This window comes from Thalia democratica, chromosome 5 (genome assembly GCF_965202585.1).
Source record: "Thalia democratica chromosome 5, ktThaDemo2.hap1.1, whole genome shotgun sequence".
Lineage (NCBI taxonomy): Eukaryota > Metazoa > Chordata > Thaliacea > Salpida > Salpidae > Thalia > Thalia democratica.
The window spans coordinates 43,909,465-43,933,049 of record NC_139169.1 but is presented as its reverse complement, the minus strand read 5'-3'; the positions used below and the strand labels follow the sequence as shown (position 1 = coordinate 43,933,049).

General features: G+C 25.5%; 2 protein-coding genes across 2 annotated transcripts; both read left to right on the top strand.

Moving 5' to 3' along the window:
- Positions 1–3,525: 3,525 nt before the first annotated feature.
- Positions 3,526–11,936, top strand: LOC145835700 (uncharacterized). Its single transcript, XM_082943398.1, has 21 exons — positions 3,526–3,649; positions 3,915–4,040; positions 4,433–4,588; positions 5,008–5,142; positions 5,437–5,597; positions 5,752–5,890; positions 6,036–6,171; positions 6,429–6,511; positions 6,578–6,629; positions 6,728–7,174; positions 7,610–7,707; positions 7,837–7,870; positions 7,961–8,122; positions 8,574–8,740; positions 9,113–9,199; positions 9,563–9,689; positions 9,901–10,063; positions 10,389–10,506; positions 10,759–10,919; positions 11,574–11,687; positions 11,821–11,936. Exons 1-21 carry the CDS (start codon positions 3,595–3,597, stop codon positions 11,854–11,856), a joined length of 2,757 nt encoding a protein of 918 aa, XP_082799524.1. The 5' UTR covers positions 3,526–3,594; the 3' UTR covers positions 11,857–11,936.
- Positions 11,937–19,391: 7,455 nt separating this feature from the next.
- On the top strand, positions 19,392–20,666 carry LOC145836572 (ubiquitin-conjugating enzyme E2-18 kDa-like). The gene is made up of 4 exons (XM_082944366.1): positions 19,392–19,421; positions 19,561–19,662; positions 19,929–20,112; positions 20,521–20,666. Exons 1-4 carry the CDS (start codon positions 19,392–19,394, stop codon positions 20,664–20,666), a joined length of 462 nt encoding a protein of 153 aa, XP_082800492.1.
- Positions 20,667–23,585: the final 2,919 nt, after the last annotated feature.

Below are 23,585 nucleotides of genomic sequence, written 5' to 3'. Positions count from 1 at the left end.
AAAAATTTGTAAATTTTGCTTGAAGTTGCACTTCTTTTGTGAAATCCGATTCCTGCGAATGATCTTTTCTCTTTTTGATATCATCTACTGTGTGGGCCAACTGCTACACACAAATTTTATTTTCATAAGTATCTACACACGAATTTTATTTTCATAAATATTTAAATCATTTCGTTTATTATGGTAGAAGTATAAATTGCACACATATGTCCACGTCTTTTTATTTTGATAAACAAAAGCATTTTTAGCGCCAGAGTGCGGACTCAACTTTAAACAATTTAAGTGTTATTAAAAACTCTAAATACTGATAACTACTAATATATATTTTTTTTTTTTTGAAATATGATTAGAAAAAAGTTTTTCTTAAGCTATCAAAATTCAAATTATTTTACATAGTAATTTCTTTTAAATTTCCGTTAGATTTTATAGCTATATTTGTATATACAAGCTTTAAATCCAAAATATGTTGAGTTTTAAAAAATTAAAAAAAAGTCTAGATAAAGTTAGAACTTTTGTCAGATACAACTTTCTGTAATGAATAAAACAATGTTGTAGATAAAATTTGTTGTAAATAAATAACAACTTATTAATTTAAAAATGGTAATACTTCGGAGCAAAATAAAATCAAATATACAATTGTATGTTTGCCACTAACTTTGATCAACTTATTTCAATTGTAGAATTTAAAGTCTGTTTAAAATCATATATAACTTAAAAATCAGATTAACTGCTGAAAAAAGTAGATAACTTTGCGTCGTCAAATCTAAACTTTTGTAGAGTGTTTAATACTTTATAGAATAACAAAAAGTTTGTTTCTATCATGAAATTTAAGAGTCGTTAGATCACTTAAATCATATTAAAAGGCAATAAATTTTCTATAGAAATAGCTTATAGTCCAAAACTGATTTACTTTCTAAAAACTAAATAAGTGAATTTTTATTAAATAAGTTAAAAGTAAATCAATATTTAGTTATTTATAGAGTTGTTTTTATTGATATAGAAAAATATAAGTTATAGGATAGCTGTTCTTTTAAAGTGTACAATTTATATTTTTGAAAATTTACAGAAATCTAGCGATTTGCTTATATAAATAATTAAATCTATAATGTATTTATAAAGTGTTTTTTCTAACATTAAAAATATTATAACAATTAAAAATAGCTCAAGTAGTATAACACATAAGTTTTGTTTAATCTGAAACAAAATAAAAAAGACGAATAAACAATTGATAATTTTTTTTAAGTACTATAACATATTTAAGTGCATCATCAAGGGTTGAATCGTATCCAAATATTTAACAATGCAATTATTTTTACACACAATAAAATTTCCTTGAAATACTGTTTTATAACTTGGCAAGTTTTACTATATGTACGCAATCACAAAAGAGCTAAAGATGAGAAATTAAATATTAACATTTTTTCAGACTGAATTAATTTATTAAAGTAATTAAAAACCATTAACAATAAAGTTCTTTATTTACAGGTAAAATAAGTGCTGATAATAAATTGTAATACAAAACATAAAGTATTCTAGTTTGATAGTTTATATAGTAAAGTATATACTTATAGCATGTTCGATGTTTATCTAAAAAGTTAATATATAATATAATAAAATTTCAAATTGAGTAGATAAATCATAGAAAAAAAATATATATAAATTTAATTTTGAAAAGTATAACAACTTGTTAGAGAATATGTATATTGTTTATTGAAACAATAAAAAAGTTTGTATTGGACCTGGTGTACAAAGGAACCTTTCAATTATTGAGTCGTACTCGACATGCTTATAAAGTTTTTACGAGCTATTACACATAATTTTTTTATTATTTAAATATTCAAATCTTTAGAAATAAAACAATCAGTTAAAGAAATAAAAGAAAATATAACTAAGCGAAAATTAAATGAATTTTGTGAATATTTGTGAATATAATTTTTGAAGAATATATATTTAGTTTGTTTCGTTTTATAAAATTATAGAAAAAGTTATTTACTAAAAAAAACAATGAAGTCTTTAAGAAAAAAAAGCTATACAAATACAACTAACTATGATTTTAAGTTATAAAGTAATTTTTACAAATATCTAAACTTGTTTTATTAAGATCACATAAAACCAAAATCTGTTTATTTATAATACAATACAATTGATATAACTTTTTTTTAAATCTTTAACTATTCTTTTAATATTTCGTACTAAAGTTTTAATAGCTTTGTTACAAACTTGAGACGATAAAATTAAATGCTTAGAAAAGTTCGAAAGCTGTCTTTAATATTTTTATTTTTGAAATATCTAAACTATTTATTTATACCTCCTTTAAATATAGTTGACGACTTTTTTCAAAGTTGTTGGTACTAGTTATTTTTTAACTAGGCATATATGTATGAATTTGCAAACAAGTTACTGTAGTTATTTATCAATTTTTTTAAACTAGTTATAAACAGCTTATATATCTTTTAAATTTTTTCAATCAAGAAAGTATCGACTTTTTGTTTTTTTAGTTAAACATATCTAAACTGTAAACAGTTGAACAACATGTGATGTATGATGCAAAATAAAAATTCTATTTTTTACTAAAAGTCCAAACAAAATTAATTAAGAACTAGTTAAAGCATTTGTTTTATGAGACGGTTATGTTTAAAAATAATCTATTTTTCATTAAGCCCTTACTTAAGTTTGTCAATAAGTTTATTTTGAAACTGATAGTATTCTTTTTAAAATTTAATTTGCTGCATAGTATTTTAGATAAATAGTACAGTCATTATGTTTGCTAAAATAATAGTATAGATGGCATAAAGGTAACAAAAACATTGGTTTAAAACATCACAACTCACCTTAAGTTTAAATAAAAATTTCAGTTTAACTCTAAAGTAAACTCAAAAATATTTTCCAACATATATTTTTAATAAAACAATGAAAGTATTTTATATTTCCCGGTTAGCTTAAAAAATTCTTTGTTTTTGAGTTTTTTATTATTATTTTCTCTCTTTTTTCCGAAACTTAAAGATCTCGTGCTTTAACCTTGTGCTTAATAAGCTACTTACAATGAACAACTATCTGAAACAATATTTAATAGGAAAATAAGCATTTTCTCATTTTTTTCCAAGTTGTTGTGACTTTAAAAGTTCGCGTTTTATAGTAAAATGATGAAATGAATGCAATCACGAACACCGGTTGTAGAAATAGTACTTTGTACTTTTTATCAGAGAGAAAAAATTGAAAAATTAACAATAGCACAAATGTTTATTTTTAACTGCAGAATTAAACATTCAGCCAAGTAGTAACACTATAAATAAACTCGAAATTAAATGGAATTTTTTCACAGTTGAAACAAAGATGTTGCTAATGAAGAGAATTTTTGTTTTCTATTTTGGACTTAAACAAAACTAAAACTTGGCGCCGTAACTGCTTACTACAAGCTTATTCGAGTTCAAGGAAAGTCACATGCAGTTACGTTGTTTATGACGTCATATCTTGTAGCATTTATAAAGAGGAAGGCTCAAAATCGTGACACTAACTTTACGGAAGTCGAGTAAACATCAACTGCCTTATTTAAATAATATTGTTTTACCTCAAAAAATTTATTTGTACTTTACTATGGAGACAAACTTCAATATTTATTTTGTTTATCTGTGTTTTTGCTTCTTTTTAAGTTAGTTTAAATTTTGAAAAATTAAGGTAGTTTTCAAAAAATTAAACGATAATTTATATCGTATTCATAGTGAAAGTGTTAAAAATTACATACAAACTTTTTCTTATTCTAGTTTGTATACTTGATACTAAAAGATAATAACAAATGTTATTTACTTATATTTTTAAACTTCGTTTGGTACTTTATTTATATAAAAAGTTTAGAATTTTGTTATTAAAGCTAAAAATTAGTTAAGTACTTATTATTAAACGTTAAAATTTTTAAGATTTGTCGAAATCAAGTAGTCAGTTACAAGAGCATCCTCCAATCAAAAATGGGAGTATTTTTGATTGGTCTAAAAATCCGCCAAATACATTTCAAAACCAAGCTGAAATTACGCTTAACTCTAAAGGTAAGTTTACTAGAGTATATACATATTTTTTTTTTTTTCAAAGGAAAATTTTTTGTAATGTAAGTTTATTTAGATGTATTTACAAAAAACCTTAACTAGTTCTACAAAATTTATGTAAATGAGATGTAAGAGTGTAAACGAAATACTAGCAATCATAAAGTATATAATAACGTATTAGAAAACCTTACGACTTTAACTTTCAAAACACAACTGTAAACAAAATTACATAGTAGTATAAAAAACTTTTTTGATCATTTTACAGTTATAAACATTGGTCGAATTTTCTCTAAAAAATTTGAACAGTCATTTATCAAGTTTAATTTTGATATAAAAAATTAGTTTTAACTAGACTACATAAGTTGATAAAAACCGAATTCCAACTTGCTGCACAGAAATTACCGATTTGTACAATGAGCCACTGAGATGTGGAGGAGGCTGGCGAAAATGTAAAAATCCATGCCTTCTGGGTCGTTTAAGGGATACTGAAGGGTGTCTGACTTGCAAATGTAAAAAGTCAGGAATATTTGAAGGGGATATTCTCGTCACAGGTTTTTACTTTTAGACGTTTAAATTAAAAATAAGAAAATTATAAAAGTGTATACATTGTAGTGTAACTTAATTTAAAAAACTTGAGAATAATTGTTATAGAATTAGTTAAGACACCAATGACCTTAAAAGTTATAAAATTTATGACGTTAAAAAGTTTTTAGCACTTATAAGCTTAAGTTTAGTAGATTTTTTTAAAGTTCTACATACGTATACTATCTTAAAAAAACAAACCTATAACTAAAACATTAGATTTTTTCTGTTCAATGTAATAAAAAAAGTTATAAAAACAGTTTAAGTAACTGATTTTAGATAACAGTATACAAACTCCACTTATATTAAACTAATAAAATTTTATACTAATATAAAGTCAGTTTTTTTTTGTTGGAAACGAATAAAGAATTCAAAAGCTATCTTACAGAAAAATCATACGGAAGGTTCAAAAAATTGTACGAGGAAGAAAGAAGAGAAAGAGGTGGGCTCAGGTTTCCTAATTCTGACTGGCCGAAAACAAACGGACTCGTTCATATTCCCTACAAGCTTCATAAAACTATATGTAAGTTTTTTAAACGAAAATAAATGTTTAAACTGAGATATTATAAAATCTCATAACAAAACCATACATAAATTATTATTCTACGTTCATACTTATACACTTTTACTTAGGGAGCAGCATTAATATAACTCCTAGAGCAGTTGTTTTATATAACTTTATTTTTCAAAGTTAATCAGCAAGTATAAATAAGTGTTTTGAGAAAAATTTAGTTTTTATGAAGAAAATAATAATCCATTACAAGAAATAGTCTTTCACAATCTTTTTTACTTTTTTCTTACGCTAAAAAAAACACAGCAAGTGAAAAATCAAAAAGAATACTAAAAGCCCTCGAAAGCCTCCACGAAAATACTTGCGTTCGGTTCGTGCCGCGCCACCTAGAGGAAAACTTTGTGGAGTTTGTTGGAAACAAACAAGGGTGCAAGTCGTATGTTGGCAGAGTTGGCGGGAAGCAACAAGTAAACTATTTGGCACCTTTTCTCCCGAAAAATTTTAAAACTAATAAATAACTTAGCCTCTGAATTTTTATAACAATGCTACTTTTTCAATAATCACAAAACGTCAGCTGTTTGAAAAAAAGATAAAAACTTAAATTGAAAATAACCTTTGCAGATAATAATCGGTGAAGGATGTGACGAAAAACAGGGGACGATTTTGCACGAGGTGATGCACACTCTCGGCTTCTGGCACGAACATTCGCGCGGTGACAGAGATAACCACGTGACAATTATGTGGAAAAATGTCGTCGATGGTCAGCGACTTTAGTTTTCTTTGAAAAAAATAAATTATTAATAAAATTATATTTGTAAAAAATTCTTACTCTTGCTTGTTTAGTGCAAACTCGTTGTTGATTGATTAATCATTTCTTGATTCAAATTTCGTTTTATAAAAAATAGGAGCTCAGAACCAGTTTAAGAAGCAAAAAGAATTATGGGAAAGTTATAACTCACCTTACGACTATTTAAGTGTCATGCATTACAGCTCAGAAGCTTTCAGCAAGAAGCCTGACCTTCACACTATTATCAATAAGAAGTTAATTCAAAATATTGATTGTTTAGAACCAAAAGTGTGTATAAATAAGCTTATAGTTAAACATAAAATGTTCATTTGTATTTTGACAGCATTTAAGCATATCTTGTTTTATTAACAAACTTTCAGAGAACAGTAAAAAAAGTATTTTTAAAATAATCATTTGCTAAGACATAAACTTTCATTGTAACATTAATGTATTTTGAAGGGAACTAACTTTGTTTTTGAAAAAAATGACTTAAATACTTTTACCCAAACAGAACTGGTTTACCAGTTGAATATCAAAGAAATGGACTTTCGAAAGAAGATATAAGACAAATAAATAAGAAATACAAATGCGAAAGTTTGTCTTCCAATCTTATATAAATTTTTTCAGAATTAAAAATAACTTATGTTTTGCTATTTTCAGATTCTCTTTCAAAGTCAATGATCATATGCAAAGACATTATTGATACAAAAGAGTTAGTTGAATTATTAAAAAAACATTTAAAATTTTGATATATTTTTGTAAATTCTAGATCTTTATTTTCATCACAGCACACTCAAATTTGTTTTATAGGTGTAAAGAATACAAAAAAGCTTATTCCTCATTTTGCGACAACCAAGTGTTTCTCTATAAATACTGCGCAAGAACTTGTGGAGGTTGTTACCAAGAAATGCCAATCAAATCAACAACAGTAAATTCCAAAGCAACAACAACAACAAAAGTACAAACCACCACAACATTAGAACCAACAACAACAACAATAAAAGAACAAACAACTACAACATTAGAACCAACAACAACAATAAAAGAACAAACAACTACAACATTAGAACCAACAACAACAATAAAAGAACAAACAACTACAACATTAGAACCAACAACAACTATTTTGAAAGCAACGACAACAAGTTTACGAACATCACCCACAGCAACAACAACTTTAGAACCAACATTTTCAACTACTAATCTTAAAACTTCAACTGTTGTAATTTCATATGGTCATTGTGAAGACTTACATCCGTTAGTTTTTAAATATTTATAGCAATAACATTATCTAAATTTCTACTTACTCTTAATTTACAACTTTCTCATCGTCTTACGCTTAAGGACTAGACTGAAATTTAGAGAACGTTTATGAGTTTATTAAACAATTTTTTTTTAATAACCTCTTTATTTTTTTGATTTTTTAATGACACGCTCCGTTTAATTTTTAAATACCATTTCAGGTAATAATTTTTTACTATTCTATTGACTAGTACTTTAGTAATAAATGTATTTCTTTGTATATAAATTGTGTTATTAGTTTTTAAAATTGCTAAGAAGTGTAATTTCTTTACAGCAAATGATATAATTAATATAAACAAGTTTACTAAAAGCTTATATTAATGTGGTATCTTAGTAAATAATTAGTCGTTTTGATGTCAAATGAAGAAAACTTTAACGTTTTTGTCACAGAAAATGTAATCAGTTTTTTCAAATGGGTTTCTGCAAATCTGGTTATTCGTCATGGATGGAAAAAAATTGCAAAAGATCTTGTTCCCTGTGTAAAACTGGTAATTTTATAAAACTTGATAAAAGTTATTAAGTAATTTTCGTGTTTTAAACTCTACTGGGACTGTTTTAAAATATTTTATAAAATACTTAGTTAATCAGACTACATCATAAAATAAAGTTTTTTACAGAAACAAAAAGGTCAAAGTGCAATGATGAAGTAAGGTAAGTATACCCTTATAAAATCATTAGAGATAAAAATTACAATTATTCAGATAAAAAACCTTTAATTATTTTGTTTACAATACCAAACAGTATGTGCAAACAGTGGAGTAAAATAAACTACTGCAAAAGTTACAAGTCATATATGGAAAAAAATTGCAAGAAGTCTTGTGGAGTTTGCACTGGCATACCACCACCTTCATCACCATCACCACCCACAACCCAACAACCTGTTTGTACTGACCGATTTCAACAGTCAGTTAATGGTTTTGATTATTAGTAGGAGCTAATCTGCCGATAAGTATAATACAATAGTACTAAAACAAAACAAAGAAAAATCATTTAATGTAATTTGCGTTTTGTTTTATGTAAAAGTGCTAAAGTGGCATAAAACTTTTATGGTTATATAACTTTTATACTTGATTTTAGTTTAAGTTATAAGAAAATTTAAGAACGAATTCATAAATTAATAGCTTGTTAAATATTTTCTCTAGATTAATTCTATCAACTCAAAAAAATTTATGGGTTTAAATTAAGTAACATTGATGTTTAGTTTTTTTTAATAAAAATAAGTTTAATAAGATAATGGTTGTATCTACGTTTTTAAATATTTAAAATTCAAAGTTCCTAATATAGCAAAATAATATCAAAAATAAGGTATAATGTTCTAATAACACTAATATTCATACGTCATGAAAATACGCAGGTGTAAGATTTACGCCAATGGTAACTTGTGCAACGACAATTTCTACCGAACATATATGGAAAAGTATTGCGCAAGAACATGCAAGTTTTGCAATGAGAAGGAAATTACAACTACCACTACAAAGGAAACAACATCAGCTGAAACTATTTCGACATTTTTTCTATCAAGTTAGTATTCAATTGTTTTAAAAATTCAATTATACAAATTTTAATAAAACTTTAATAAAAGTTTTTTAAGTATTTTCTCCAATTTAAAATTATACAGTATTCTTTTTCATTGACATCGAGCTTAACCTATCTTTATAAAAAATCATCTAAACTTTTATTGAGTTAAAACAATACAGCTGTAATAACTATAAAAAGTAGTTTAAAAAACTTAAGTCTATACAAAGTTTAAGAAGTTTTTGTTAATTTAATTTTTTGATTTGAAACTTATTTTAATTTCTTAACTAAAAATGAGTAAAAAACTTTAGATTTCTTATTCTAACTACAAGAAAAGTATAAAAGTTAATTTGAAGTCTAAAGTATATTTAATGATAGGTACTACAACGTCAAGCGAAGACAAGTTGCAGTGTGGGATTCCAGAAGTTAATTTGTCATATCAACTTATGCATCGAATAGTCGGAGGTTAGTTTTCTTTGTTTAAGCTAAAAATTTTGGTTAACTTTAAGTTTGATTTTAAGCTTTGTGTTTTTCTATGAAAAAAGGATAGCAAAAAGTCATTGAAAACGTTAAAAAAATACTCGACAATTACTATGTAATATCCTATATCATTGTCAATACAAAATGTTTTTATTTCTTGCACTAATCAAATAAGAATAATAAATCTCAATCACAATTGAATGTGTTTGATTTTTTTCTACTGTCGTAAAGGATAACAAAAAAAAAAGTTTGATTAAAACATAGAATTTTTTTAAGGCTATCAACTAATAAATAATGATAAACTCAACGGTATAATAGTTAATTTACTTTAATATTTTAACAAATCAGGTCATACTTCAACATATGGTAGCGTTCCATGGCAAGTTGGTATTTACACAAGCACAGACGTTTTTATATGCGGAGCAGTTTTAATTGGTCCTAACACAATTCTCACTGCTGCTCACTGTTTTACCAAGTATGTGACGTAATAAAAAGTTTTAATAGATGTTAAATTTCAACTTATTTCACTATATTTATAAAAGTGACTATATATTTAACTTTCTAGTTCTTTTAGTAATCAAGCTGAATAATGTTTAACTGAAGTAAAAGTTTTTACAAATATTAAATTAGTTATCATAACTTACAAGTAAAGATTAAATATAATTTAGTATCTTACAAAATTGTAGGGATCCAAATCCAGAAGCGAGTAGTTACTATGTTTATTTGGGAAAACAACACAAGAATGCTTTTAAAAAAGATGTTGGACAAATTAAAATGCAACTGTTACGAATAATTATTCATAAAGACTTTGATCCGATTACTTTGAATAATGATATAGCAGTTTTGAAAGTAATACTTGACTTTTAAGTAGTAATAGATTTTTAAAATATGATATAATATTAAAACTAAATTGTCTATTTAAAGCCTTACAGCATAGTAAATTTCATGATTTGTTTATTAATTTTCCATTTAGTAAGTCTTGGATAAGACATTAAAAGGTATTCGTGGTGTGCGACTCGATAACCGAGAGGTTTTTTGAGCACCAAGTCTTAGGAAAAAAATATTTTGAGCGCTTTTTTTATCGTTCAATAAGTAATATAGTATATATATATATATATATAGAGTAACAGAGATTTTGTTAGTGATTCCTATGGAAGTTTTTTTTTGTTTTCAGCCGGAAAAGCAAATAAAGTATACAAGTTATATTAAGCCAGCTTGTTTGCCTGACTCAATCAATTACGAACTTAAAAACAAACAACTTGTTATGGTGTCTGGTTGGGGAGAGACAAAAAGTTAGTTTTTAGTTAAACAACTTTTGAAATAAATTAATTAAAGTTATGAAACTTAACTTTTACGCATGAACAAAGTACGACTTGTACTTTTTCCACTTACTTATTTAAAATATTTATAGTATTTTAAACTCTTAAAAGATTCATGCTGTAGTAGGGGAGTAGAATGTTACAAGTTTTAAAGCTTACAATAAGTACAATAATAAATTATCTTTTTACAACTCTTTAAAATAAATTTATGAAATTAATTTCAAGGTCTGACCAACCGAGGAGAAGAGTTGCAGCAAGTTGACTTGGAGATGATACCAAACAAAAGGTGTAACAAAATGTTGGAAGAAACTTACAACTTGAAAGATGATGTAAACAATAATATGGTGTGTGCAGGATACTTAGAAGGAGAGAAAGATGCTTGTCAGGTACGATTGCATTTAATATACATTAAAAACATCAGTATAATTTTTTGTTAAACAATTTTTTACTCTAATTACTCTAATACAATTAAGTTCTACAACTACAGCAAAAGTTTTGTAGGACATTTACTTTTAAACTACTACTTTTATTTATAGTGTTCTTACTTTAAAATATTTTAGTTAACTGTTATAAATTTCAGTAGATGATACTGTTTTAAGATGGTATAAGTAAAGAAGTAAGAAATTTTCGCAGATAGAAGATAATTTTTCTATAATATCTCAGTATACTAGCATTACTGAAGTTTGAACCATTATAGTTGACATTAAAAGGAAATTAACAATTACTAGAATGTTTAATAAAATAAAAACTAAATATTTAAGTTAAGGATAATTTTACGTAAACATTATATTTATTGTTTATAGAACTACAAAAAAAAGCGCTAAAAATATTTTGTCCATAATTAATAAAAAAAAACACTTTTAGTTTAATTGGTTCTTAAAACTTACTAGGTTCTATAAAATACTGAGTAGAAAATAAAATAAACTAAAAAACAGACAGCTTTGGAAGTTAAATACAGTAAACTTTTTTATTGTCGATTTAAATTAGTTTTAATAAATGTTTATAAACTACCTAATTCAAAAAGTTACTAATTCATACAGGGAGATTCAGGTGGACCTTTAGTAACAAAAGATGAAACAAGACATGTTTTGGTAGGACTGGTATCTTGGGGAATAGGCTGCGCAAAGGCTAAAAGTCCAGGTATCTACACAAAGGTAATTGTGTTATATTGATACATTTAAGTTTGAACATAACTATACTGTTTTTTTTTATGTATCTCTAACTAAACAAATTAAACTTTACTTAGTTTATATGTAAAGTAGCTTTTATTAGTACAATTTTTTACAGGTGCAAAATTATCTACAGTTCATCATTGAGAATTAATAGCTTTCTCAACTTTTTATTTATTTAAAGTTTTATGCACTTATTATTGCAGGTTTTTAACAATAAAAATCATTGACATGTTTTGTTTGTTTACACTAAATTAGTTATTTACAAATAAGCCTTTTTTAATTTTTAGTTATATAGTTTTAGAATTAGTAGTTTACAAAAATAAAACTAATAAACAATTCAACAATATTACAGTTTACTTTTATTTACTTACTTTTGAATAAAACAGTTTAAAAGATTTACATTAGTTTTTCTAAAATATAGTTCAAAACTAATAAATTCATTAGCATAATATTAGTGAATCAAAAATTTAGTATATCTTTAAGTCTAGAAATATAAAATTTTAAAAGTCTATTATCGTTTTCTTTAATTTATTTTTATACTTACCTATGATAAACAATTTTATTTGGTTTATTCACATAAGTTAAACGTATATTAGACTCTTTTTTACAGCTAAAAAGTGTGTTTTTTACAGCTAAAATATTGACAAGATAATTAACAATAAATGTTTAATTTTTCAATCAATAGTCTATCTTGAAAATTGATAAAACACCTTGAAAGTATGAATGATTTTTTAAACTGAAAATATTAAGTGTAAGTAAATTTATTAGTATACTTGTGTTTTTCTATTGTACCTAGAAATTTCAAAATCTAACAAACCATGTTTAAAATTATTATAACTTTATCGTTTTTGCAATATTTTATGTTAAGTGTTCAATAAAACACTTAAAGCACGAGAAACTCGAATTAATTCAAAACTTTTTTAAACTTTTGAGTTAAACTGAGTATAAATTATGTTTAAAACAAAGACGTTGAAATTGTTATACTAATAATATATACATAGAAATTTCTATTCAGGTATTTAAATTCAGGTACTGTTTAAAATATGTTATTAAAATTATTGATTATTAAATTGATAAACTAGGAGTTCTAAGTAAAAAATTTGAATAAGTAGTTTACAAAGGTCAATTTTATTAGAATTCTAAAGTTTTCTCTCATTTAATATCTCCAGCAATGAAAATAATTCATAAATTGGTCATCTTTTCAAGTTGTTCGACTGTCACCTTGTGTTTGACAAGCGAACCTTCTTCTTCTGCTATTATATAACATTCGCCATAATCTTCATCGAGTAGTTTAGTATTTCTTGAGCTCAAGTAGGAACTCCATGTAACACTAGCTAGTTGTGTGTATAAAGTTCTGTTTATGTATACTTATCTTTTTTTTAAGCTAACAAGAATTAATAGATAATAATACAGCAAACGCGCGTATTTGACCGAATAATGCTTTTTATTTTTATCTGACGATTATTAACATAGTTTTAACTTTTAATTTAAATATATGATACTTAATAACATTTTATTGATTTTAGATGTACGAAAACACAGAATTTGAATTTTAATAAAGAAAAATATAATTTAAATTGTTAGTTGAATAAATAACGCTGCGTAGGTAGACTAAAATTTAAGCTTATTAATGAAAAAAATCCTTCAAAATGTTAATTAATTACTAAAATGTTGTTACACCAAAATGTATTTATTTTATAGAACATTTTATAAAGAATTTAATAAAGAAAATAATAACATTTCTTCTAATATTACTAAAAAAATTAATTTTAAGCCTTAATATACCTGAACTGATAAGGTACAAACACAAAATTAATTGTTGACAATGGGATCCAAACCTTAAAATTTTTCGTCAATTAGCCACATTTAAATAATTAGATATTCTGTTAAAAGACTGAATTTCAGAAAAAAACAATAAAACTTTAACTAAAATTTAGTTGTTTAATCATTACGTCTACATTTCTAACAACTGACAATCCAAGATGTTAGTTGTAAGTTTTTATAGTTTTTCCAAAACACATCTTTAATTTCTTGTCTGTTTATTCCATTAAGAAAAGGATGTATAACTGTTAATGCTGAGTTGTAGACAACAGAAGTCAACCCCTAAAAATTAAACTATTTTACCACATTTGTTTGATTTTATTTATATCACAATTTAGAATTAAATTTAATTATACTATAAAATATGTAATATTAATGATTTTATTTAAGTTTTAATATTCTAGCTTTTAATAAAATTAATAAAACAAAGTTTTCATGATTCTTTTATAAGCCAACAACTTTCTAAATATTAAGTGAAAGAAAATCTTTACATAAAGAATTACATAAATCACATTGTAATCAATATAGACTAAGCTTCTTGTACGAAGTCTTTACATACAAGTTTATTAAGCAACAGCAAGTTATTCAACGTCATAGAAAATAATATAATAACGCATTATAACCAAATGGCTTTAACTACGAAATCAAATATATAAACTAAAAAAAAAACTAAACAAAAAATAAAATGCATTTTTTCAATCACTTTTACAAGTACAAATGCAAGATAAAAGTTTTTTTGAAATATTAAATACACTTTATCAAAGAAAGCATGTCACCAATTATGTTAACAAAAAATACATAAATTTAAGATAAATTCGCCTACATAATGTTGAAATGAATAAAAGCAACACAACAGAAAATTAATAAATAAAAAAGAAAAACAAACGAATCCTGCAACTGTAGAGATCAAGCTACGTGCTCACTAACAGGAGGTAACTGCAGAACGGAAAGTTTAATTTACGAAAATTTAGTTAAGAAAACGAGCCAATATGTGTATTAGATTAAATTCAGACCAAATAAATAGGACAATTTTTCGCACAAAACAACAATAAAAGGCAAACTTATAAACATAAAATACAATCTTTGTGGTAATATAAACGAATTTTCAAACTATTAAGCAAACTAAAACAAAAACACAGTCATTGACAAAAATGGGAACATTTTAGTAAAGAAAAATAAGCTAGACATGTGCGGACTTTTTTTGAACGAATAGCTTTTAAACTTACAAGCAAATAGTAGCATTATAAATAACAAATCAGAACTTTTGGGATCATAAAACAGAAACAAACTAAACAGCTAAACTGGAAAGACAACGTAAGCAAGAAAAACCAAGAAGTTAAATATTTCTAAACACTTTTTTTTTCATGCAACATTCTTTTTTTTTTGTCATGAAGCCTTTTGTAAATTCTTTATCGATTGTATGTTTAAATTAATATCATTTTATATTATTTTTATCAAGTTTTTTGTAATATTTTTTATTGGTTATATTATGTTAAAGTTTTGTTTTAAAACGTGTTAATTTTTTGTTTGAGTTTTTAATAAAATTAAAAAATTAATTTCAGATAAATTAAATAAGTAGACTAGTGTTTTTGATATACGTAATAAGCTATTAACGGCTTTTATTACTGATTATTCGACAATATAAGGTTGACACTTAGTTCATCGAAACGATTGTCGTAAAATAAAGCAAATATTTTTTTAAGGATTTTTAGTATTTTTAAATAACAGTAAGACATATTACCTTTAAAAAATATTTCTAAGTATTGAATTTTGTTTTTCCAAAAAAATTGCAGAGCTTCAAAACTAAACCACTATTAACAAAATAGTTTTTACTTAAATTAAAAACAATAAACAGAAACCTGTTCGCACGCCACCGCAACCAGAGGCTTTATTTTATATCGGTAGTACAAGTTGACAGTAGCCCCATACATTGGACCCTACACAAAAACATTATGCTTTAAATATGAGTCTTTTACAATAGTTCAAATACACTGAACAGGAAGTACGGTTATTGTTATCATTTTATAATGATAAAGGAAATTCTAATTCTAGTTTAAAACTTTATGGACTTAAAATTAAGATAAAGACTTCCAGATACACCGCTTGTTTTACTAAGTTAGACAAAAAAACAGTAACTACCTAATAATTAAAGTTAATAGATCTAAGAATTGTTATGCTTATTGTGTTATAGATCTAAGTTTTGAGTTTTAAAATTTACATCAAATTTTATATTTAATGAGTTAATTTGAAAAGATTAAGCAATAAATAAAAAATTAATTTTGGTTATTAAGGTGTTTAAAAAAAAAAATATAAAAATACATAGTTGATACATACGAATTCTCATTACATAAACTTTATTAATAGTTAGATAGTGTTTATACTAATTATTTTTCTTTTAGTTAAAAAATACTTAAGATGGTTGTACACTGAAATCAGAAAGTTAAAAGAAAGCATCGGCGAAAGTCTATAAAGCCTAAGGTTTAAATTTCGTTTTCCGTAAGACAATCTCAAGTTAACATAAAGGTTTATTATACCACTTCGATCATAAGACCACAAGCTTTTGGTAGACTAATAATTGAAGTTAGATGATCAAAACTTTATCTTTAAGCATAAATTTAACTTTTACCTAATAAAAGTAAAAACAACTAATGATTTAGTCTACTTATTCTTAGTTAATAATTAAAAATTTAATAATAATTATCAAAAACTACTAACTTAATTATTAAAATCTCTAGATTTAAAAAATGAACGTTCACATGAGCTTTTTTGAATTATTAAAATAATATTTACTGTTAATTATGTTCAAATCTTTAATATGCAGAAAAAAGTAATTTTTATAAACAAAAGTCAAACTAATTTTTTTAAATGGATAAAGTACCTGCCAAAATAACCCTATTGATGTTTGTATGAGTGTTCTTTTTAAACTATATTGTTGGTGTTTGTTGTAAAAACTTTCAACAGATTGGGCTACACAGTCTCCGAAAGTTTGAATAATTCCTTTTAAAAACAGATGGTTTTATGTTTTCGTTTTAATGTTTAGTACTAAACAAAGTATTTTTAAAAGAGTCCTGTTAATAAAACTATTTTTTTACAAGTTGTACAACATTTTAGGGTTTATTTACTTAAAAAGGTAATTAATGAGCAAAATACTTTAAAGCTTTGTTTTTCAAGAAGCTGATTTCTCATAAATTCACTTTTTAAATCGACCTGAATAGAAGAGAAATATTTTCATTTAAAAAATAACAAAATATATCAAACTAATTTTGGAAACTTAAAAAATAAACCAACTATGATTTAACAACCGAAGTCAAAAAAAAAGTTCAATTTTAAATACTTATTGTAAAATTTCCTTTTAGTTGTTTAAAAAACACAAAAAATGTTATGAACTATCATTTATAATTGTTAATTGAACGACAAAAAATAAGCGCTAAAAAAGATTGGTTCCAAGACCTGGTGTACGAAAAAACCTTTTGGTTATCGAGTCGTACACCACGGATACAGTTTAATGTCTTGTCCGGGACTAATCTTTAAACTACAAAAAATATGATTAAAAAAACATATAGTTTAAAAACTTACATTTAGTTCAGCTAGTTTAATAAGCTTTTATTAAGTGATTACTATCTGCATTTAACAAAGTTATTGACATAAAAAAAAAAACGACAAAAAAAAAATTACGACTAATAATAGTTAGCTATAAGTAACCTGCAGTAATGATTGGAGTTTTGTAAGGATGTTTATTGAACAAAGCTTTGTAACAGCGTAAAAAAGACTTCATTTTGAAATACTTTGATTGTAATGGATTAGTTTCAAAACTATTGTTTATACCTTATCAAAGTAAACAATATGTTATAACTTCAAATAAACTTGACCGGGAAATAGTCTAATAGAAATAATGAAATTTTTTAAAAAAGAGCTAAGTGCTGTAAAAGAATTAATAATAATTATGTTTAGTAAAATTGTAAAGTAGCTTTTATGACAAACTGCTATAAATAGTCCTAGATATTTAAATACGTTTTGTAACTACGCTATGTGTAATAAAAGAACTTAAATATGGCAATCGACAAAAAACATAGTAATTATGACTTAAACTTAACTAAAACGGTCTAAGAGCTACTTAATAAACTGTCAATTTAGGTTGTTTAGCGATTTAAAATAGAATAATAAAGTTTGTAATATAAAAAACAAACAATTTAACAATAAAAATATCATACTAAATAAAATAGAAATTTAAAAACAATTATTTTTTTATTTATACTTATATTTAATATATTGACAATTTAGTCAATTAAGCAGTTATCAAAGTTTATTGTAATACAATTTTCCGTAAATTAACGTTAAAAATAAAACATATACTTCGTTTTCTTCAATAAGAAATATTACGTCAAGAATTAGTCTTTAAAAATATGTCTTTATTTTATAATTTCTTTTCTATAAATGTTCAAAGTTTTTAAAATGCAGTCGTTTTTATCACCTAAGAATAAAAATTTGGAGAAAAAAAACTTTGTGGTGTTAGTATTACAACCAAATTAAGTAACTATTAAACTTATCATCGCAACATTATTTTTTTAATATTTAAAAAAAAAATCACGAATTTTGTTGTTTAAGCTTTATGTAAATGTAAAGCCAGACAAACCGTAGGAGCAAGAAAATTGTATGTTGCAAAATTAGTAGATATTCAGTGTTGATGTTTATGCGTTATAATTAATTTTCTTTATATTTTTTAACGAAAAAATAAAGTTTTTTTTTTGTAATTAAGAATAAAGGTTATATGTATAGTCTGTTTAAAAATTTTAAACAACGGTAAGTAAATTTATTCTGCTTGTAAAGTTTTAGCCTTAAAAATACTTTTTATAAACTTTTAGTAAATTCGATGCAGTATAAACTTGTTAGTTAAATTTTTTACAGCTCTTAAAAGGTGCTTGCTGAGAGAAAAAAAATGGTCAACATTTTAATTGTTAGGAAAGTTTGCAACAAAATGTTGTAAACACTTTTTATTCTGATAAGCTTTGTCTAATCATGTACACTTATTATTGTTTTCCATAACTTATACCAATCAGAGTCTTAAACTTGAGCTATAAAATTTGCAACAAATTGTTTTGGTTAATAAGTTCATTCTAATAAGCTGAAGATTCAAATTAAAATGAAACATGTCAATGATATTACTTGTCTAATACTCTTTGTAAAGACTGTTTGTTCTTGTATATCACAAAGTTATAACTAAAATATATAGCTCTAATGTCTTTTTTTAATAGTTTTAAATTATTATACACTAAAGCTTGGATAATAAATGCATTCAATTAAGTTAATTTTGTAGATCAGCAGCTTCAAATGCAAGAATAGATTAAATCTTCATTGATTGATCTACTGATTTTTTTTTTATAGTCTTGTTGTTCTTTTGTAAATTAATATTATTAATGATTAAGTTAGATACAATATTTAAAGCTAAATTTGAGTTTTTAAATTGCTGTACACTGAAAAAAGGACACATATGGATTCAAATATATGTTTTTAGTTATCTTGTTCAACTACTGTTGTAGCTTTTTAGTCTATTTTATTCACTTAATGGTATTTAGTACTTATAAAGTCTATACTTGACTTTAAAATTTAAGTTAATGTAAATTTAGTTATTGTTGTAGTGCAATTAAGTAATTAAATCTGTTATTTTTAATACTTCTCTGCTTTAAAAACTTTCAGTGTATTTTGTATAAAACCATCTCAGAATGTTTATACCTTTAAGTTGACCTATTAGTTTGCCATTTCACTTACTTATTTTTAACACAATACACAAGTTTTCAATAACTAAGTTTTCATTTTACTTTAATTTGTAAACATTTTTCAGGTTATACTACTTAATAGTTTAGAACCATGAGCAGAGGACACAAAAGATTGATGAAGGTTAGCACAGTGTTTTTTTTTTTTTTTATAAAAGTGGTATTGAGATAAAAAATCAAGTTATTTGTTTTACGCTTGTTAATGAACTCCTGTAGATAATCTCTTGGATGAACTTAAAATTGATTGAATATATATGTTGTAGGAGTATGCTGAGTTGTCTGAGAGTTCATGTTTGCCCAAAGGTTTTAAAGACTTAGTGCTTGTCGACGCACAAATATCTCATTGGAATGTGAAGATAATGCCTGTAAGTTTTGTGAACCTTAAGTTGTAATTTATTTTAAAATATGACTGACTTTTAAATGAATTCTTTTTAGTTTCTAATTCAGTTTATGTCATGATACTCAAAATTAGTAACAATGGAATAAAATAAAATAGTGGACACCTGAGCCTTGAATTGTAGGAATTTTAAATCTCCATATTAAAGACTAAAACGAACATATAAAAAACCAAAAAAATTAAATCACTAAGCTCAATATAAAGACTAATAATATTTGTTGAATCTTTAAACAGAGTGGGCCATACAGCTTGGGGTCATTCTTGGTTGATATTAAATTCCCTGATTTGTACCCCTTCAAGCCTCCAAAGATCAAATTTGTTACACAAATTTACCACCCGAACGTCGATGAAACTGGAAAAGTTTGCCTTCCGATCATTAGCCCTGAGAAATGGAAACCTGCTATCAAGATGTACGCTAGTTAGTGACATTTACTCATGTATTTATTGATATTTTACTATTAAATCTATGTCTAAGAGAAATATGTTTCTGTTTTAATATTATTTTCCATATGATTACCAATTTAAAATTGGAATTAAAACAAGTACAACTAGTTTACAATTATATTAAAATTTGAAAAATACATTTTTTCAGGCTAAATATTTATCATATAATAAAAAATGGAAGAATATCAGATACAAGTTGTTTTGAAATAATAGAAATGAAAAAAAAAAGTTTTAAAAGAATATACAAAAACCATTTGTACAATGTTTTGTTAACTTTACCTTAAGATCCACAATATTTAAACTGACGAACATTTATCGGCAAATAAATAATTACTTAAAATTTATTTTATTTTAAAATAAAGAAATATTTTAAATTTAACAGTGCTGGAAGCTCTTTGGGACCGCATCGAGAATCCAGATGCAGATCACGCACTGATTGCTGAAATAGGTGAAGAGTACAAGAAAAAGAAGAGAACATTTGATAGGAAAGCGAAGGATCTCACTAAAAAGAAAGCTTTGAAGCGTTGAAATGGCAAGCTAGGGTGCTTAAGAATTAATTTTTTCTTTACTACAATTTATGTTGTCACGTTCATGTTTTATTTAATACTGTAAGTTGGTTTAATGAAATTTAACTGAGTTTTTTGTGTGATTTTGAGTTGTTCCTACGTACACTAATAAAGCACTAAACGTAAAATTTGATATCGTTATATAAACAAGTGGTTCATGACCAAGACAATAAGTATTTTATATCATTAAAATATAATTGTTTTTTTTTTCAATAGAACTATCTGAAAAAAATTTAAATTTCTAAAGTATTTAATTGTTTATAGCCACATAGTTAAAAAATAAGTCCTTACTAATTTAAAAGTTAAATATTCAATGATAAATACAAATTACATATGATAATAATAAAGTGTTACATTGCCGTTGAATAATTAAATTTTAAACACTACTTTTTATTAAATTCTTGTTGTACCTTCTACTTATCTATTTTATACGGAGAACAAAGTCACAGTTTACAACTTTTTTCTGTAACATAAAAATTAAATAACAAACAAAGTTTTTGATTAATATACAGTTTACAGAACTTTGCTCTTTTTTTTTTGCAATCTCAGAATATTAACTTAAATAAGTACTCATAACTCCAGTTTATTAAACATATAAAGCTCCACAACAGTTTGGTCCAAGGACTGAATGCACGAAATGACTCGGCCTTGGTGCGCTTACCCAACTTTAATCAAAATTATGAGCTAAAAAGAAATAACTCTAAAATATGTTTTAACGAGAGAAATCTAAATAAAAAGCAAATATATATAGTATCTGTCTTAAACAAATCTTGAACTCAGTGTTTCAGGTAGAATTATAAACTGATATCTTTTGAAATTTTATCAATAGACTTAGCAGACAGTTAAGCTTTTTTTAGTTTTATATCATAAAAAAAAACAGTTGTGATAAAGTATCTTAAAAAGTTGGATTCTACTTCAAGCTTATCAAAAAACTGCTTAAATTAAAATAAACACATCCTTTTAAAAACTTATTTTTACAAATTTTAATAAACATCTTTATCTAAGAGTTTAAATATAACTAAAATCATGATTTAAACAAGCACGAAAAGCACTTAAATAATAAATTAATTTTCTATGTACAATAAAAGTAATGATAGCAAAACAAGTCCACCTTATATTATTTTTACAGGTTATCTGCACTTTTAGCTTATTTAAATATGTTAATTTTTAAATTTATTTATTTACAAAGACAACAATGTTTCTCCCCTGAGGGATCTTCAGGCCTGTAAAACAAAATAAACTAAACATAAGACGATGGACAACTAAAGAAAATACAATAATGCAAAAAAATATATAATTGAATTCAAATTAAAAAATGTATAGTGCTATTACTAGATAAATAATTAACAAAATTAAAAGTTTTATAATAATGAAAAAGACTTTTTTAATTTTAAACATGATATATACTTACAATAGATGATTTGTTCTATATAGATTTGGATTTAGCTTATAACAACACAAAACAAAATGGCGCTTAACAAATGAGGGTACAAGTAATAACAAAAATAGAATTAAGTGATAAAAGAATTAATACGCTAAGTTTTAAAATAAAATTTCCTAATGTGCAGGCAGGTGTAGAAGAGCTCTTGTCTTTTGTTTAAAATTCGTTTCTTATTAGCAAGTGCTATTTCTATTTTTTCCAAATTGCAAGTCTTACAGATTTTACCTATATTCTTCATTTCTCTGATCTTGTGCATTATGCTCCATCTTAAATCGTAGCTGGTGTTATTGTTTTTTAGTCTCCAGATGTACTTGGAAAGCTCTGTTCCCTTGTTGTTTTCATTCTTAATGTCACTAATGTGCGCATACCATCTCTTTTTGAACTGGCCTCCTGTGGATCCTATGTATTCTTTTGTTTCTATCTGACTGGTAATCGTCGCCTTATAAACAACATTCCCCTGCAAACATTTGCCACTTAAGGGGCAGGAGTCTTTGTCGCGGCAGTTGCACGTTTTTCCTCTTGGTTGTTCTTATGATTCAGTTTATTTAGAATCTTCTAGTTGTGGCTACTTATTAATGATTTGACATTATCCATACAACAGTATGATATTTTGCAATTACTTCTGTTAAAGATCTTTTTCATGCTTTCTGTTTTGAAATGTTTGTCAATTAGGTCTAAGAATTTCCTCCCAATGTTGGTTTTTACTGACTGGCAGTATGGGGGATTAAAATACATAATTGTTCTTGTTCGTTTACGTTTCTTCTTGTCAACAGGGTTGGTTTTGTTTTCGTATTCAAGCTTGTGTTTGAAGTTGGATTGGAGCAGTGCAACTTGGTAGCTATGTTTTGCATTATCAAAGGTTCTTAGGTCTGTGGACAGTCTATTTAGTCTTTTCTCAATCATTTTGGGTAGGTTTTTCTTGATTATCTTCGGGTGGTTGGAGTTACTACTGATATATCTGATTGAGGAGTTTTCTTTTCTATATGGCATATGGCAATTGTTTGCGAGGTCTAGTGTGATGTCCAAGAAGTTGCATTTAGTCATACCAATTTCCATTGTTATCTTAAAACCAATGTCTTTAAAGGTCTTTATTGTTTGTTTTTTTATATTCTCGAGGTCCTGGTTGTTTTTGTGCTTGATAATCGCCAAGCCATCATCCCTATATAGGCCTATCTGGTTTGACTTGTATGTTTTCCCTAATCTATCAAGAATGTGCAGACCAATAAGGTCGCATAACTCAGCTCCGAAGTACGACCCCATGGGGACGTCAAACGATGATTCTTGATTTTTCTTGGTTCATACTTTTCCATCGTAGGTGAGAACTGAATTACAAGTGTGTGTTATAATCTTCACATCTTCTTCACTTATCTCAGTGAAATTTCTTGCAAACTCTATAGCATTCATAAGGTGTGTTAGTTTGATACTCGGGTAAAATTTTTG

What these genes read in the sequence shown, in the direction of transcription:
- LOC145835700 (XM_082943398.1), top strand. Translation starts at nt 3,595, where the DNA reads ATGGAGACAAACTTCAATATTTATTTTGTTTATCTGTGTTTTTGCTTC. An exon ending in AGGGGATATTCTCGTCACAG is followed by an intron (nt 4,589 to 5,007) that starts GTTTTTACTTTT and finishes GCTATCTTACAG; the next exon opens with AAAAATCATACGGAAGGTTC. An exon ending in TATGCATCGAATAGTCGGAG is followed by an intron (nt 9,200 to 9,562) that starts GTTAGTTTTCTT and finishes TTAACAAATCAG; the next exon opens with GTCATACTTCAACATATGGT.
- LOC145836572 (XM_082944366.1), top strand. Translation starts at nt 19,392, where the DNA reads ATGAGCAGAGGACACAAAAGATTGATGAAG. An exon ending in GGAATGTGAAGATAATGCCT is followed by an intron (nt 19,663 to 19,928) that starts GTAAGTTTTGTG and finishes ATCTTTAAACAG; the next exon opens with AGTGGGCCATACAGCTTGGG. An exon ending in TGCTATCAAGATGTACGCTA is followed by an intron (nt 20,113 to 20,520) that starts GTTAGTGACATT and finishes TAAATTTAACAG; the next exon opens with TGCTGGAAGCTCTTTGGGAC.